The 19,509-nt window shown below is 40.5% G+C and overlaps 1 protein-coding gene across 1 annotated transcript; it reads left to right on the forward strand.

Moving 5' to 3' along the window:
- The first annotated feature begins 17,535 nt into the window (after positions 1 to 17,535).
- Positions 17,536 to 19,467, forward strand: lepa (leptin a). Its single transcript, XM_033634553.2, has 3 exons — positions 17,536 to 17,662; positions 18,238 to 18,437; positions 18,525 to 19,467. Exons 2-3 carry the CDS (start codon positions 18,288 to 18,290, stop codon positions 18,858 to 18,860), a joined length of 486 nt encoding a protein of 161 aa, XP_033490444.1. The 5' UTR covers positions 17,536 to 17,662; positions 18,238 to 18,287; the 3' UTR covers positions 18,861 to 19,467.
- The last annotated feature ends 42 nt before the right edge of the window (positions 19,468 to 19,509 follow it).

The raw sequence follows: 19,509 nt of genomic DNA on the forward strand, positions 1-19,509 counted from the left end.
GCCAGCTGGCAACTCAGTGTGGCCATGCTGGAGGCTGACATGGCCTTGCAGTGGAAACCAGCTTCTGTGGTGTGAAGGGTTGTGTCTTGATTGCAATGAATGAATGAGTGAGTGAGTGAATGAGCAGCTGTGTGTTTTTGTACAATGAATGAATGGCTACACAGGCCACCTCTGGCACAGTGGATGGCCGTTAACTAGGTTTAGGGTCTTGCCTCTCCTCCCACACCCCCACTGCTGCTGGCTGGGCTGGATGACCGCTCTTTTGCTATTTTTATCCCCGTGGTGCTGTTTCTGTTTCTCAGCCAGCCAGCAGAGAGGAGAGCAGAGGTGCGGGCGTCTCTCATCACACCCACCTCTCCTCTCTTTCTCCCTCTCTCCCTCTCTCCGGCTCTCTCTCTCCCGTTCCAAAAATAGCCATGAGTCGTGATCAGCTCGTCCTTGAGAGAGAGGGAGAGAGAGAGAGGACTGTATTATTGCTTAGAATCAGATGAGGGGTTATGGATTGATACAAATAGTCACCCCCGCCAAGCCAACCCCAGCGCAGGCTGAATTAATGTGTTGCTATTTTTGGGAGCCCCGTGTTTCCAGGGGAGACCTAATGACGCAATGACGTCAATGCGGGTCAATCGCAGACTGGAGGAATTGAGTGGCTTCCATTTGGGGCTTTTGCAGTATTTCCTACAGAAAGGATGGAAACGAGTACAAAATGGAAGTGTATTTCCTCCACAAATGCATCGAAAATAGAGGTGAATCAAAATGCAGAAGTGAAAATGATCACAGTGGCATCACGTCGCCCCAACCCTTCGAGCATCAGCGATAGTAAGGGAGGTGTGTATATAAGGATGCTTTTTTTTCCTCCTCATCCACAGCGCATCTGTGGGATGATACCTGCCAGTGACTAGCCTTGTGGAATAACATTTTCGAGAACATTTTTGTTGTTGTTGTTGTTGTTGTTGTGTTGATTTGATTTGATGTGCACAGCCCCGGCTGTGTGTTCTTCGTATGATCTTTGTGTGTACGTATTGTGTTGTATTCCCTGCGTAACGCTATGTGCTGTCTATCTCTTTGCCATAAGCTACATGTGATTATACTCTTGTTTTATTTGCATTTTTTCTGATTCTTTCCTTCTCCCAAGGGCTTTACACAATCCCGACCTATTCCAAGCGCTCGCATCTAGACGCACAGAGGTAACGAGCACCTTCTCCCTCATCTCACATCTCATAAATTAATACAGCTACTGGCCATTTGTTCTTGCATTTTACGTGATGTTGTTCGTGTGCCAGCCTTTTCTTTTTTTTTTTTTTTGCTGTCTTTAAACTGCTGATGAGGATTTGTATTGTAGTAACACGGCTATCAGTTATTGTGGCTCAAGATTGTGCGCGTCATGGTTGCTCGCAGCTCGGCGACCTGCCGACGCGCACAGCCAAAACGTTGGTGATGCGTGGAGATTTCGTCTTTTCCAAAACTTTGAATTCGCCTGTGGATCATCCTCTTTACAGTGAAAGTTCAAAGTGTTTGTCAGGTGTTGGTAGTGTGTCATATGTGTGTGTGTGTGTGTGTGTGTGTGTGTGTGTGTGTTTATCTCCCACTGATTGCGAGCACATCCATCATTAGAGGAGGGTTATTTTTTTTGTCAGTGGGTAGTAAGTAGGCTGCTGGCCAGGTGACGTGGGTGAAGGCAGGATGAATTGACAGTGCAACCCCTTGCTACAAGAAAAAGCCCAAGAGGGATGCATGTTGCATGCAGCAAGAAGATCCTGCTTCAACACACACATTGTCGGACACATTCAGACAGACAGACGCACAAACAGACACACATACACACTTGCACACATGCACAGTGTCGTGAGAGGAGGTGGGGGGGATTTTAGGGCGTTTACCGGCAGGGCTGGTGTGAGGCTCTCAGAACCATGGACAGCTCACATGAAGATGATCCAGTGTGGTCTACTATCTTGTGTCCGCACTGGCTGCAGCATCTTTGTTTGGCAATAGCACTTCATTAAACAAACCCAGATCACTCATTGTTAAAGGATCAGATTTTACTAGAGTGATAATACAGATATTTCACCTCATGATCAGTGATAGGCCCCACACATGACATATTTCACCTTTTCCTGCTGCCATCAAGTTTTTACTATTTGGCACCTGTGTGAAATGATGTCAGCTGTCCACTATTTGGGTAATAGGTGTACTGTGGATCCACATTTAACATCTGACCACCTGGAATCCACATTTCCTACTCCGGCTTTGTTCTGAATTATAATTTGAGACACCATTTCACATAAAATGTACTCATACCCTCACCTTTTCTAATTCACAAACAGCACGTCATTCTTGTCTAGAAACTCCAGCTCCAGCATGCTCTGGGACATTACAGTGTTATTCACAGGTGCTCCAGTTTCTTTAAATTCCCTTCATTCATGGAGTAGCAAAATATGTCAACCTCAAATGCTTTTGTACTTCATATTGTGTTAATTGACATTACACCCCACTGTAAGTGACTGGCTCTCTAAGGTGTGAGGCGTGATGAGGGTAAACCACAAAGAGGAAGCTGCGTAGGAACCAGTGTTTCACAAATCTTGCAACTATAATTCCTCGTGTGTAGAGATTCCTGGTTTGTGCTATTGATGAGTCTTGATGACACATTTATGTATCGGATTTGGCGTATGAGGTCTCTTCCTGCTCATTCTTTTGTTCCCTCTTCCCCATTCAGTTTTTGCTGTGTTTTTGTGCAAATTCATGATCATCACTACTGATCGGTCCACACAGAGTGATCAGTGACTGATTTATGCAGGTCAGCATCAGACTGTAATCATACATGATCGATGCATTCTCTCTTTCAACTCAAAATAAAGCTGACATTGTGTATTTCAGATGTAGAATTTCTCTAATCCGATAAAGCAAGGAAAGCAAGAAGCAACGCAACAATTATTAACTGTACAAACATTTAGGTGATGTCAGGATGTGCAAGCTGGTGCTGACCTGTTAACAATAACCTTTTACTTTAAAAAGGACAGTCAAAGATCATTCATACATTCAAATGGACTTGAGGATTTCATATTACTTTTTTAAACGCATCCTATTGTGTCCTTTATGTCCTATACTTAAATCAAATGGTACAGACACTGAGGTTTATGAGTTTGGGGCCTATTGGAAGAGGTCACACTGAAAATGTCTGCACTCTTGATCGTGTTCCCACGTGTAAATAGGTTTTTTGTCTCCTTTAGTTTGTCCAGTTTTAGTTTTATACCATCTCACCTGGCTGAGGCAGTGGATAATGGAACAACAGTGCTGAATGTCATTGCTAAGCTTAAACATTTGGGAGTTAAATCTGTTTGAGGTGTTTTAGTCCAGCAGAAGACATAGAAAAAACATAAAATCCAAATGAGGATTGTTTTATATATATATATATGACTCTTTTTATTTCTAATTTACATCCAGTTTCATGGACGTGTAACTGTGTGTTTCAGATGCCGGGCCAACTGTGTATGATCGTGACCGTGATATCAGCTGAGCTGATCTCGTTCTTTTCAGGTCTTTTTGCGGTCTGGGCTTGCTGTCAAATGACTATCCAGGAAGCCCTTACCCCAAAAAGCATCTGCAGGGGACGTTTACATCAAGGAAGATTTACCCAGAATTCCCTCTTAACGCCCAGAGCTCAGTTTATGTATTGTGAAGCCCTGTTTTCTCAATTTGTGCATCTACTAAATGTGAGTATACAGTTTTGAGAAAAGGTGTGTTTGACTTTCTCATTCAACACAAAATGTGTGTGCGGTTTAAGTTGTAGAGGTTTAGCTTTTACCTGATGTGTAAATCATCCCCTGGTTTAGTTGGTTTCACTGCAAACCAGCAGGTTTCAGTTTGCTGAGGGACAGCTGTTCAGAAGATGTAATTTGGATCCGAATCATTTAGATTTGGAAATCCTACATTTTGCTATCCAGGATCAACTAATCCATCTTAATTTTGTGCCGCTTTTTTAAAGCAACATTAGATTGAATCCCCCTGATCCAGATACAAAATACACTCTTGCACACACTCTTTAAGATTACCAAATCCAGACAACCAGTGCCCTAAATGGGACGCCATATTCCAATGTAGGCTACTACCTATGTAAAGAAGAACAGGCAGAACTGCTAGTGTGGGGTCACTTAAGTGTTTTTATTTGGAGAGACAGAAAACAACACGGAGGAGCCATTTGTTAGAAACCACTGTTGACTGTGTCATCGTAATATAATGTAATATAAAGTGATAAAGTTAAAATTTATAAGTTATTTGTGTTTTATATTGGCAGCTAGGATTATTTTAAGGCGACAAATCTTTGATTTACTGAAAGGCTTAATAAGGAGCCTAATGTCAAATTTATCTAGTTACGGTTGAACAAATCAAGAACAAAAAACAAATTAATGTATGAAAAGTTGACCAATTTTAAAGTTTTATCGCATTTTATTCCTGAAATTCATCATTAATCCACCTTTCTGCTGGATCAGGATGATTCCAATTTCTTGGATCAAAATGATCTCAATCTTACGTAAAAGTTTTTGGCATGGCACACTGCTGATTTGATCAGGATCAAAACCAGAACTGTAGTTTCGAGATATGCTCCAATCTGATGTTCAGTATCTGATCAGCTTGTCACTGAACAGCTGGGCCCTGAGGATCAGAATTCACACCCCTTTTCTCCAATTATAAATGCATCTGAGGCACCACAACTTTCCTCCAGAAGGTGGCAGCATTGCTCAGGTTTCTCCACTATGAGGAAACTTGAATCCACACATGACAAATCCATGGGCACAGAGCAGTCAGGACTATGACCATGATCTTGATGATTGTGTCCTTTATGTAGCATCTATAAGTTAGTAGTTCAATGTATGTATTAGTGATTACATTGCTTTAAGGTAACACAGTTGTAATATTTGTTCAGTTTTATACATATGTTTGGCTGTAAAAGTGTGTAATACATTTTTTAAGAATCTGGAAGTATAAGTTTGTCCATAAAGTGAATGAGAGGCTGTTGTCCCCGCTGATACTTCAGCAGCCTACGCATTATTGCATTAGGGAAGGAAATGAATTATGAGCTCCTGTGAACTCGTCTCGCCTCAATAAAGCATTTCTGCACAAATTTGTCATTTCCTATTTATCACTCATTTCTGAACCAATCGGCATTTCCTGTGCCCAGAAGTTCCCTAGTAAACAGGGTAAAAGCACACTAAGGTGTGAGCCAATTGATTCACCATTTCTGCTGAGCAGTGATGCGACTTTGCTTCCAGTTAAACACACACAAACACATTATTAAACCATTCTTCATCCAGTGACTCCGAAATGATCCCAGAAAGATTTCAGAAAGACATCCAGCTTTCTTTTGTCTGGTAATAACTTAGTTTTACTGTTTAACCCTTGCTCTTGTTTTGTTTGATCCACTTCCAGAGTCACTTTCTACTGTCCTCATTTTGAGAAATCACTGGTCTCTTTATCCAGATGCTGATGGTGGTGGGTTTTAGGTCAAATTGTTGGATGGATTCTTACCTATACTTTTTCTTATCACCTCACTTGGATGTTTGACCTTCACTGTGCAGGGTGATGTACATGCCAAGCTGCACACTAGAAGACCTTTTTCACATTCATCTGCTAAAGGGGAGAGAGTTCTGTCCTTACCTCAAAAGTCCGTTTAAGGCTTGTACGAGCGTTGTGACATCACAACTACTTTGAAATCCAGTCTTGATCCAATACCCAACTTAAACAATTGTGATGCGGAAACTTGAAGTGAAGTAGGAGCAGTTTAACTTGTGAAATAACCGCATATTGACGGATTCTCAAACTCTAGAAACAGCATGAGCATGATCACGGTGCACAGGAACAGAGGTCATAGGGTGACTTGGCACTGTCATGAGATCTGCACCTGCAAGGACAAGCACCCACAGTATTTCGTAAAATAACCTCAAAATAAATAAAACCCATTAATTCCCGCCAACCAACCAACCAACCAACAGAGATCAAAAGACGGGTAAAGACACTATAAAGAAACACAAACTAGTCTTTAAAGGCAAAGACTAGATAGTAGTTACGAGGAGTGAGGACAGTGTTTGATGGTTATAATGATTATGGTTATAATAAAACACACATTTCCAGAGTGTTCTTGCCATTTTCCTTTTTAATAAAGTATATCTAAATCAATATGGCTTTCATGTAGCCCTCACTGCTAGACACATCATTCCAGCAGTGGTCCAGGCGGAGCCTCAGCAAGGTGACAGATCTGTTTAGGATAGTATATTTATATCTTTTACTCAGACAGCCAGAAAATCCGATATTCCACAATCTCACCTCTTTTGGTACCTTCAAATTAAGAAGTATTTTGCAACATTCCCTTCCCAAACTCCTTCTGGCTGGCTAGAGGATTGTATTCATGAGGGCCCCTCTGAGTATAAAACGATATCCCAAACTGATGATATTCTACTGTCGGTACCCCCCCCCCCCCCCGGACTATCTGAAATGGGAGGATGATTCGGTGATTTCAGTTGAATGGGATCCACTTAGCCTCTATGTGTGTCGGACATAATGTTATTTAATTCAAAATACTTCACAGACTTCACCTGTCGGGGAACAGACATGTCCAGCTGTGTTCTGAATTTGATCCAACCTGTCAACGGTGTAATTTTGGGCATGCCCAAGGATGGGACAATGTTGGGACAAGATTTTTGAGACATTTTCGTACATGTGTAATAAAACCATAGAGCCGTAGTTAACAATATTTGGTGTGGCCTGAAGAGATCTGGGTGTCTCCCGAGCCCAGACCCGTGCTTTGGCCTTTTCACCATTGCTAGCAAGATGTCTCAATCTGTCCAACTGGAAGTCTAACCTGCCCCCTCTTTCTGGATGCTGGGTCAGTGATGTCATGGCTCCCTTGAATTTGGAAGAGCTCAGATATACCACTCAATGGTCAGTCAATGAATTCCATGAAGTATGGCAACCATTTCTGGACTATTATGATGATGTGTATATGGATCACATTACCCCGCTGCTGAGGTCACTACACTGGCTCCCTGTGTCTTTTAGAATTGATTTGACTTGTTTATAGCTATAAGCTTTAAATGATCTTGCCCCTCCATACATGAGAGGTTTTCTATCATTTTATGGTAAAAGTACTGGCGATAGCACTTTCTGTTTTGTCGCTAAACTGTGGAATTTTCTACCTCTGGATATTAGAATAATGAGCTCTCTTTGTATTTTTAAACATAAATTAAATACCTATCTTTTTTAATGTAGAGTAACATCACAGTCTTGATTTTTAAGTTTTAACCATTGGTTTTTACCCTCCTTTATCGCTCTTGTTCATTTTTATTCTATTAGTCTAGTTTGTTCTGTTTCGGTTGGTTTGCTTTTTTAATATTTTATTGTCTTGTGTCATTCCAATTTTGCCATGTGAAGCACTTTGGTCTGCATGTTTGTATGAAAGGTGCTATATAAATACAGTTGAGTATACTTCAAGGAGTGTGATATAATGCCTATGTGTGCCTATTATAGTGTGGAAATGTAATATTCTTCTCTCTTGAAGTAACTGATTATCATCACCAGTCTATCTTGAATCTGGTTTTTTTTGTATATTCATGTGTGTTAAGTGTATTTAGTAGTGTTCATTTGTTTGTCCTTGAGGAGGGGTGGGGTGGATTTGGATGTTGTTGGTTTAGAGTGTATACGCTCCATGTTTCTTGTTTCTTGGTTGTTCTAAAAAAAAAAAAACAATAAAAATAATTCAATAATAATATTTTCATGTCGTAGCTAAAATAAGACATGATATTGCATCATAGTAGATGTTTTGTCTCCATAAACGAGTGGTGTAAAACCTAAAAAGTACCCTCTTCCTGTTCTTTGAAACATTAATCAGGGTTAATCATCCATTTATAAAAGTCAGATAGGTTATGTATGTATATTAAATAGATCTGTGGCTTAAATTTTGGTATAGACAGTTGTTATGAGGGGATCTTTGAGCTGGGTCAAAACTGACCTATTGACCTACACTGTAAAACAAAATTAAGATTTGTTTTTATGTCATTGACCTCGTGCCTCTTCAGTCTCCAATTCAAAGAATAACATGGAGCTGTGGTGTGGCCATCTCAATGACACTTAACTGTAGCTCACAGGGCAGGGCATAGAATTTGGTCTTGTGATAAATGTCTGACATGGATATGCATGTGTAAGGCTGGCAGCTATATTACTGTCACCACCACTCGAGGCTGCATCCACATCCTTGTTACCCTGATAGTGGAACTGGAACAAAAATGAGGTTGTTTCTTTTCCATATCTGACAGAATCTATTTGACTCTTGCAAGGCCATTGTAAAACTTGTCGCTTTCATGACATCATATTTTGCTCTCACAGTGACATTTCATATTGAATCTCCACCATGGGATTTTTGGCCGCAGTTGTAACTTGCACATTTAAACATTGTAGGAAGACATTCACTATATTGTCCACATTCATGTCTCATTTATGCCAGGAAGAAAAGACTGAGTTAAGTTTAATTAGAAATATTGTTTGGGGCAGTGGTTCCTAACTGGTGGGTCACGATCCAAAAGTGTGTAAAAAAAAACCACTTAAAGTACAGTGAATTTCCAGCAAAGAGCTTTTATTTTGAAGTGCCGTTTCCTGCTGTAGAGTGAGTGAATAACAGCTGCTTAACAGAGGCACCAAACTAGCTTGATGACAATGGCCAAACACAAGTTTGATGCTAAATATATTAAACTGTGTGGACCTTGAACTGATGACGAAGGAGAAATCTGGACCCAGTGGCTGCACTATTTGGAAACCACTGGTTTGGGGAACAAGTTACAGTAAGGTTGTGATCCTCTATGAGGCTGCTGCTCCAAGTGACACGTGTAGGACACACAGATGTTTTCCCTGAATACGCAGATGAAGAAATGTTCCCAAAATAGCCAGCCTTGTGCTATCTTAAGTTGAAGATAAAGTTGTTGATTCCCTTAAAGCTCTCTTTGAAGGATTCCAAAGAATCAGCCAGTCAAATTTACTCAGAGATTTGAATGAAACTTGGCCTTACTTTCTGAGGCAGATGTAAAAAGTGATAGATGAGGTGAAAAAAGATGATCTTTTTTTGGACTTGGCTGAACAGTTGTTATTGTCAGTTATATTTTGAATAAACGTTAAGCTTTCTCTGTGATTAAGATGTTGCAAATGATTTATTAATATATGTCAAATTAAATAACTTAATTTACTCATATGCATTATATTAAAAAACAGCTGGGTTACTTATTATTGACATTACAGTATTTTACTGGATTTTTGTGTGTGTGTCTGATAGATAGATAGATAGATAGATAGATAGATAGAAATTACAGTAAGTAACTGTAACTGAGTAACTGTAACACAAATCAGTAACTGGTTGGCAACATGGCTGCCAGTATTTACAGTATATTTACAGTGTTTTCTTACAGTATAGCATAGACCAGGGATGTCCAAAGTCTGGCCTGGGGCCCAATTGCGGCCTGCAGACTGAATTTAAAAGACCCACGGCTTGGCTTTCAAAGTATACCATATGAGGCCCACCACACGATATCAGTTAATCAGTGATTATCATTTTGCATTTTTTCCGTTTACCTCATGATGACGGGATTAAGACACAGTTTGTGGATATTCACCAAGTAGAAACAATGCAGGCGGAACTAATGTGTTTTCATGAACAGACGCTATTCAAGCAAACAGCATGGTGACCTAACAGCAGATATTTCCTGATAGGTAGCAGACATGACGACAGCATAGATGCGTAAAGTTGACAGCGAGGGCGGAAAGTTGAGTACTTTCTCGTTTAAGGATGAATCAGTCTTATTTGTACGTGATTTTTTTTCGTGACCCATATGACGTGAGAAGCAGCTGGCCCCGAGGTATATTCACATTATCTAATCTGGCCCCCAGGTATATTCATATTATCTAATCTGGCCCCCATTCAAAAAATTTGGAAACCTCTGGCATCGATCCTACACAAGTCATTTTATTTATACTTATTCATATTACTTCAAATATAACTACAAATGGAATATATGGTCTGCTGATTTTAGCCTATCATCACATGACCTACCTGTCTCATTACAATCACATCATACCTCCACCCTGTTTCATTTTTCAAAAACAGGTGTAACATAAAATGAGTCATATGATTCACTGTGCTCTGACTCTGATACTGAAGAGTCAGTGTCTATCACAGACTGTATGATGCAGTCTCCTTCTACCTGCACGTACTCATGAGCAAATCACAGAATATCTGGCAAATTATACTCCTATATATCAGGTCATGGAATGGGCAGCCATGTTTTTTGTCTCTATAGAAAAGTTTGTCTGTGGAAAAATAAAGATGGTCCAAATACAACCAAACCAAATTGGTGGAAGCCAGAGGAGAGATAAATACTAGCTCAATGCTACAAGTAGCCTACTGCATGTCTAATTTTGCTTCAACAAATCACAACACAATTTTCTTTCAGTGGGTCACACATTCACAATTTTCAATACACATTTTCTATGTATGAGTCTTGGTATACATTTATACAATGGTCAGAAAATACATTTAAAATACAAAAATACTGATTATATTTTACACAAATACAGGAGGGCAAATTAAAAGTGCTAGCTTGCTGGTTGGATGGATGGATGGATGGATGGATGGACAGAAAGACAGACAGATGGCTGGATGGCTGAATGGATGGATGGATGGATGGTTGAATGAATGATAGATGGCTGGTTGGATGGATGGATGGATGGATGGTTGGATGGATGGATGGATGGATGGATGGATGGATGGATGGATGGATGGATGGTTGGTTGGATGGATGGATGGATGGAGCACTTGTTTTTTGAGGAGTGCAGGTTTAACAGACATCACACATGCAAAGCATTACAGAAGAAAAACAGAAGAATAATTCCAATAAGCCCCCTGTGTTATTCATTTTTCAGTGTCCCTGCAGTCCCCTCCCACCCTCACAAGAGCTGGAACAATGTTTACACTCCCCTGCACTGCACACAAACTCTCCGTTTCAACATGCTAATGTTTTATCGTTAGCCTACTGTTAAACATGACAAAACAGAAATAAACAAAGATAAACTCTCCAGTGTTTCTGGATAACTGCTTTGAGGAGCACCTGCACAGTATAGTGCTACTGAGGCACCATCAAAATGAAAGTGTGTGTCACTGTATTCTGAAATAAAGAGCTAATATAACTTAGAATTGTATTGTTATACACTCGTCCAGCAGCATGGTCAGGTCGAGTTCTTTGTATTTATATATTCACAGTTTGACACATTGTTCAGTCCAAGTGAATATGCAGACGTGCCTACATAATGGTTTTGATGTCACATCTTTACTTACATTCTGAGTCATGCTTGTTTGCCTCAGGCCTGTTTGTACATTTTGGCACAAGTGCCTCTCCAGATGTGAACTGAACTGATTGTAGAGCATACAAAAGGTACAGAACAACAATCTGTTAATATTGCTTTGTACTTCTGTGCACTGGAAATTTGAGAATACATATTGGTCTCTTCTCAAATGTGTTTGGTGTATTAGTTGTGTGATGATATATCAATTCTTTCTCTAGAATTAAAATCCAAAAATAGGGAGTACTTATTAACAGTAAGTCTTTGTTAATAACTTGGCTAAAACTTTGACACTGCTGGGATCTGGGCTGGCTGGACACACATTTACTGTAAGCATGTATTATTCAACATCCACAGAAATGGTAGGAAAGGGCATGAACCAGATGAACCCTAAAACATCTCGGATGTTGCATAACATGTCACTAGATATAGCCTTCATTAATGCACTCAGGTGTTAAACACATTTACTTGCTTGATCCTTTGTAAGAGGTCACCTTTGTTAGTGTGTGTTGCCTTTGGAATAAAAAAACAGTATTGCTTAACATGTTATTTTGTTAAAGATACCACGTGCTGTGACTGGACTTTTACAGAGCTCCGACTCACTCTGAAGCACCCCCTTAATGAAAAGCTGATTCAGGTCTTTTCAGACTGGTTTTATGGCATTAACGTCACTCGAGCGTCTGGGGGTGAAAACAACACATCGTCCCGAATGGCAGCACATGTAGGATCACTCAATCTGAATTCCCGTCATTCCTGTGACTCATCCAAGCAGGTCCCGCTGAGTGGAATTCCTGGTTTCCATGCTGCATCTGGACAAGTAATCTGATACTGTGTAAGGCCCGCTGCCACGACTCAGCCGTTGCCAATAAGGCAGCAGGCCAGTAACACCTTGGTCACCTTTAGACCTGTATATTACTCCACGTCATTCCCTGTTAAAGCACTTAAAGCCCTTCTCCTAACCTTAAAGGGTTAATGGATGCAGTCCATGCAGCATTGCTGTGTGTGCAAGTGTGTATAGTTTGATAGAAGAGACTTCTCTGAGGATGTGACTCATATGCTCCCATAAGTCATGTGACACAAAGTCCTCATGAATTATTAATGAAGCCTTGCAGCGTCCTCCTTCTGTTAACAATACAGACAATAGTCGGGGGGGGGGGGGGGGGGGGGATATGGTACAGATGAACATTTGAGGGTGAAGATGCTGGGGCAGTTTCCAGTAACCACTAAAGCGATTTAAACATAATAACCCTGCCCCATACATCCATTCAGGTCCTACTCGTCATTTCATACATTCCATTCTTTTAAATCTGATTATTATTCTGTTGCTCATGTATTGTCTAATAAGAGTCCATGGGGCACGTAGTCCACTGTCATAGTCTTTGAGTGTTGAGGCTGCACTCTCCATCGAAAGTAAATCCAGGAAGGGGGGGGTGGGATTTGGTACAGATGAACATTTGAGGGTGAAGATGCTGGGGCAGTTTCCAGTAACCACTAAAGCGATTTAAACATAATAACCCTGCCCCATACATCCATTCAGGTCCTACTCGTCATTTCATACATTCCATTCTTTTAAATCTGATTATTATTCTGTTGCTCATGTATTGTCTAATAAGAGTCCATGGGGCACGTAGTCCACTGTCATAGTCTTTAAGGGGTTGAGGCTGCACTCTCCATCGAAAGTAAATCCAGGAAGTCCTTTGGCCAGTTCTGTATATGTTATAGCAGTCTGGTTTACGGATTTTCCAGTTCATAAGTATTGTCCTCTTTACAGAAAGAAAAGCTAATGCAACAATACGTTGTGTATTTGGACTGTGTGTATTTTCCAATCTATTTCCCAATATACACAGAGCAGGGCATTGCGGAATATGAACATTCAATATCATCTTTAAAACATTTATTATCTCAGTCCAAAAATGTTTAACCACTGAGGAGGACCACAATAAGTGTATGAGAGTACCAAGCCTACCACAGCCATGCCAACACAGTTCGGAGGCATTTGGATCTATTTTTTTTTTTTTTAACTTATATGGTGTGATATAAGCCCTGTGTATAATTTCTTCTTCTAATTTCTTCATTTCTTCTAATAACTTCTCTCTGCCAGTGTTTTACCACCAGCAGTTAGCAGTGGATTATTCCATATTGGACAGGATGGAATTGACAGGGATGCAGTCTGATTGATCCTCCATGATCTCAGGGACCACAGACATCCAAACGTAACACAAAGCTGTTAGCGGCGGTTGTGGGTTCTACCGTAGCCACAAAAGTACAAATGTGTATCCTCGCTGTTTGGATCTAATTAGAGCAACAGTGGGCTAAATAAACTCAGTAAGTAACAACTGTCTGGCAAAGCGGAAACAGCTTTGAATCACCCTTTTTATGATACGCTATTCTTGCTGAATCGAAAATAGGCATAACATTTTGATTAACCTTTGAGGTCTAATTGGTGACCCCACAGATCTAAAATATACAGATGACGGCCGTATTTGTTCACAGTTTAGCAACCAAGATATAATGATGTGTATCCTACTGTGGGTTGAATGAATAACACGATTGAGTGCTCGTCATAATCGAGTCAAGACTGACCATCTATCATGGTAAAATGTTTCCTGGAAACACACACATCACATGTCGGCAGGCAAAATCCTGATCTAAAAATAGTCTTAGCGACAGGCTGTTTTAATTCATGCCAGATGTCAGATGAAAATGTTTTGGGGTTTTTTGTGCGTGCAATGAAACCTGCTCTGTTGCCGGCAAGAGAGCTCCCTGAGCCCCCAGGGGACAGCTCTGAAGAAACTTTAAACATAATTTGGAAACTATCCATCCAATTATATCATTCTCCTAATTCCTTTGTGTTTTTCTTCATGACTGATACACTGTTCCTGTTGAAAATACAAGTGGGATACTGTCACCCATTTGTTTTCCTTCCCAGAATTATGTCCTTTAGAGTGCGTCTTCTTCCCAAAAATTTTCAGTTCCTATCACAGTTGTGTTTATTCTGCTCACAGTGTGGCAATGACCATGTGTTAATAGTTTTAGAGGACTTCTGTTTGTGTGTGCGTGTGTGTGTGTGTGTGTGTGTGTGTGTGTGCCCTGCATGAGACATTTAACAGTTTGCAGGACTTACTGTAAGTTACCTTGAGAGAAAAGTGAAAAATACCATTATGGTTATGCTCCCTGCAGATGCGCACACACAGTGTTGGCCTCTCTGACCTCTTTTTGTTTCAGAGAAACAGAAACTTATTCAGCACAGCCACTTCTCTCCTGCATGGAGCAACAATAGCCATCTGCTGCCAAAATCTCCACTCTGTCTGAAAAATACACACATTTCAGAATACTTTTGCCAAGAAGAACGCTAAATATGAGCAAATGTAGCATTAAGAAATGGTAGATAAATGTGTGCTTGAAATGTGGCTGAGGCACCTACAAAGACAGGAGGCCTGCACTGAACACATCTGACATTTATCATTATAAGACATAATGGTGAAATTGTTGTTTACTGGAAGACTAACTCAGTTCAGCAGAACTTCTGTCCATACATCTGAGTAACGCGTGATGGTACTTGTTGTTGCTCAACAGAAAAAACACTCATTTCATGCAGTTCTTTGTAAATGAAACAGAGGGTGCAACGGTGTTCCTGTGCTGCAGAAATTACCGCTGAAACTGGACAATAGAGCAGTGACATTCATTGTCAGAATCCTGCATACTATGCATGTGTGGCTATTACTTTGTGTGTGTCGTGAAAAGGAGAAACCATCCTTGGAGTATTGCCACCCACATTAGGTCATATAATACAAATGTATTACCAAGTATTTATCACAATCGTTTAGTAATATGTATCACCTACAAGGTACTGTGCGATTATGTACAACCATTTCGCTTTGATCAATTTGTTTGGAGAAAATTTAAAGTTGTCTGGACAATGTTAAGAACATCACACTTCTAATCTATCAAACTACGATGGCTGGAAGGGCAAAACCACTACAACGGCCCAAAACATTTCCATTAGAAGAAACGTGCTGCACCTTTATAAATGATGCCAATTCAAAAACAAATACAAAATCCAAAACAAATACAAGCTGCAAATGGACGCAACAAACACATTAACGGCAAACACACTGCAAATATAGGAACAATGCAAAGTCAAAAATACACAGACCCCAAAAGCAAATGCAACAGAAAACGGCTGCACATCCATTCAACACAAATTCCCCAGGTCTCTCATGGGAGCGCTAAGTGGAACAACATCATGCTAATGCTTTCTATGGAAATGTGTTTCTCTTTTATAATATTATAAAAGACAAAAGTCTCAGCTATGTTTTCTGCATGGACAGTCAGTCGGACAGACATCAGCTGACGCAGAATCACAACGAGGAAATGTCTGTGTCTTTTATATTTCCTGCAGGTTTCTCTGCACAGCGAACCGATGTTCTGCCAAACTACGTTAACAGCATGATTCTCTGCCCATCCGCTTCCACGGAGAGAATGTCAGATGTGCACAGACAGGCAAAAATGATGGCACTTTGGCCGTGCAGACACTCAAGACCCTCGCAGATGCGCCAAGCACAAATCAAGCATAAGACGAAATGTAAATGGTGGTTGTGTGGACTGCATACGCAGCGTTTTGGGTTTGTTTTGTTTGTTTGTTGTTGTTTTTCTTACATTTTTGGGGGGTTGCTTGAGTGTTGTTTTTTTTTTAAATTTGCATCATTTCTGTATTTGCAGCGTATTTCCTGTGTTTGTTTTGGCCTTCTGCAGCACAGAAGGTCAGTATTACATTTGACAGTATGGCTCTTCTTCTGGGGCCTCTCTGCCTTTCCTCAGGCCTATGCAGAAAGTCTCTTCCACACGCCTACGTGGAGAGCCTAAGGTAGAGAGAGCAAACCTCCCTGCCCTTCCATGCGCCTACATGGAAAGCCTGATATAGTACACTGGTCACGATCCCACATCAGCTCATGTCTACTAACTAAGGCTTTAGTCTTTTGCAATATTATAAAACAGAAACACATTTAAGTAGCTAGCGTTAGCATGATGCTGTTCCACTTAGCGCTCCCCCTAGAGGCCTGGGGAAATTGCCTTGTATTGACTGGATATGTAATGTTTTTCTGCTGCATTTGTTTTTGGGATTTGTGCTTCTGACTTTGCATTGTTTCTTCATTTGCAGCATGTTTCCTGTTAATGTTTTTGTTTTGGACTTTTGTTTTTGTTTTTGAAACTGTAGGAGGTTTCTCTATATGGAACTAATTTGGGCTGTTGTGGTGCGTTTGCCCTTGTCAGCCACCGTAGTCAAAGTGGACCAAAAAAGATCATGCAGGATGATTAAGATGGAGCAAGCTTCGTGGAAATTTACCCCTGGGGGTTGTGAAAGCTAAAATGTAATACAATGGAAATTACTGAATTATTTGGAAGTAGATGACTCGGATACTGTACGTGTGTCACCAAGAGTGTATTGATTATTTCACCTTGTATCTTTTTTTAATTTCTCTGGTATCTGATACCCAGTGATATGATCATAATGATCTGTGCGTACAAGAAATAAATAATTGAATAAACTGAAATGAAGATAAATACTGTAAAACGATTTAAAAAATGACGAATGAAAGACTGTCCAGTAATAAAGATATGGAGATACGAATGAAACTTCACTTTTATGTATTCCAAGAAAAAACATGAGATCAGTCAGGAGAAGAGCTGCCATACTTTTTCATATCACTGCTGATGTGTTTTGTCATTTCGGTTTTGCTTTGTGCTACTGTACATGGGTGCAGCTGAGACACACTGTGGGATGGAACATCCTAAATAAATACTGATGTTACTGGCAGCATTATGCAATGTTTAGAGAGAGAGACAGTGGTGAAGATAAGTGAGTGTCAGAACAGGATATAACATATATGGCATATTGATCAGTCAAGCTAGAAGTTTACTTTGCAGTCACAAAATTAGAAACTTCATTATTATTATTTGTAAATAATAATGTGATATGTCAAATAACTAAATAAATAAAGTTTACACATGGGGGTATTTTGTTGTGCAAATCCTACTTGTGATTAAAGTTGTGTAAATGTTTTGCCCGGTGACTCAAATATGTCCCCAACAGTGTACTTCAGATTCAAAGTTGCCTCCCGTCCCCTGCAGCACCACCAGGGGAGGCAGGGTATGAGATGGGGAGAGGTAAAAGAGAGGGGGGTGGACGGGGGGGTCGGTGAGAGGTGAGTAAGAGATGAGTCAACAGCCCTCCACTATAAGATGTCCTGATGGAGCCCAACAGTAGCATACACACAGACATCCAGCCAAGGTAAGGTCAACTCTCCTCTGCATTTCATTCACCATCTCCTTTCATTCATTCAACTCTTCTGTCTGTGTTCATACTCCTTGTGCTAACAGTCACACTCAGTCTCTTTACCAGTGCATCTGTTTAACAGCTTTTTGAAGTATCTTTGAATGCTGGATTTATTCGTAAAAGTGTGACAGTTTTAGGTGTTTTTTTTCTTTCAGAGGAATTCTTGGTGCTAATAGATTGTGTGTTTTTGTAAGTGAGGGTTTTACGAGCTTACTCTTCCGTCTGTTCTTCAGAGCATGTAGCGCAGGTTTGGAAAACCGAGGGCTGAGAGTCATAGCATTAGCCAAAGTCAGTGATCTTTGTACCTGTTACACAGAAAATTCACAGGTGTCTCTATCACAAATATTTGCTGCCATAATCAAACATATTGAGTAAAAGGAGGAAGTGCTTATGTATAAAAATGATGCCATGCAGAGAGGAACTCATGCCTGCCGTCTGAATGAGATGACACACTGATGGAACAGCAAGAGATAGACGGATAACTGCAAATATTAGAAGAAATAATAACCTGTATGATCTTTTTCTTTTAGGAATTACAGAAATACTTGGAACTTGGTATATCCAGAGACATACTACAAAAATGGACTACACTCTGGCCCTGTTGTTTTCCCTGCTACACGTTTTCAGTGTGGGCACGGCTGCTCCTCTGCCAGTGGAGGTGGTGAAGATGAAATCAAAAGTGAAGTGGATGGCTGAGCAGCTGGTCGTCAGGCTGAACAAGGACTTCCAGGTATGTTTCCGTTTGTGGTGACACTGACTCTTTAAGTGTTTTCAAAAGTTGCTGTGTTCTTGACTGATCCATGCTCTCTTGCTGCAGGTCCCTCCTGGTCTGACACTCAGTCCGCCTGCTGACATCCTGGATGGACCCTCGTCCATAGTCACGGTCTTGGATGGTTATAACAGCCTAATCTCCGACACCTTCAACGGAGTCTCCCAGGTCAAGTTTGACATCTCGTCTCTGACGGGTTACATCGGTCAGTGGAGGCAGGGGCACTGCACCGAGCAGCGGCCCAAGCCCTCGGTGCCGGGGCCCCTGCAGGAGCTGCAGAGTCGGAAGGAGTTCATTCACACCGTTAGCATCGAGGCTCTCATGAGAGTGAAGGAGTTCCTCAATCTGCTGCTGAAAAATCTGGACCATCTTGAGACTTGCTGAAAAATGGGACATTAGCACCAGTATTTGTAAGTTGCTGGCAAACTTTTGCAATGTGTGCTGAAGGAAATGTATTCTTGAACTTATTTATATATATCTATCTATCTATACATGTATATATTTATATTCTGTTTAAAAAATATGTATTTTGTTACATTGTCTTCTCATCAAATGTCTGCAGCATAAGTGTAGTTTGTGTAGGAGTCTATGCAGACTTGTCTATACACAGAGATCAATCAGCTGCTCAAAGCTTTGTCTTATGACACCACTGTTGTAGCAACACAGGCTTCTCAGTGAAACTATGGAGCCGTAGTTAAATTCAGTCGAGCAGCTGAATCAGCTGCCGGCTGCAGCCAAAGGAAACGTCACAGTGCGCAGTGATGTCACTCCTGGAAATTCCTGAAAAACAGGTTGAAACTTGCCAAGAAAAACAGGTGTGTTTGTATGACAACTACAAGGACAGGAAGGGCAAGGGGCAACTTCCATTTTTGTGAAATAGCATCAACTCTTCCGGCGTGGTTATTTATAGCTGTGGATGATATTTTGTATATTTTTGTACAGTATTTTTTTAACTATTGAATTGAAACTATGAATAAATATTTATCATGATATATGAGTTTGTCAGTGTTGTGTAATAAGTGAAAGATAATGA

The sequence above is a fragment of the Epinephelus lanceolatus genome, chromosome 5 (assembly GCF_041903045.1).
Source record: "Epinephelus lanceolatus isolate andai-2023 chromosome 5, ASM4190304v1, whole genome shotgun sequence".
Lineage (NCBI taxonomy): Eukaryota > Metazoa > Chordata > Actinopteri > Perciformes > Serranidae > Epinephelus > Epinephelus lanceolatus.

Excerpts from the sequence above, each read along its gene's own strand:
- lepa (XM_033634553.2), top strand. The coding sequence starts at position 18,288 with ATGGACTACACTCTGGCCCTGTTGTTTTCCCTGCTACACGTTTTCAGT. Across the intron at positions 18,438-18,524 it reads GGCTGAACAAGGACTTCCAG|GTCCCTCCTGGTCTGACACT; the intron begins GTATGTTTCCGT and ends CTCTTGCTGCAG.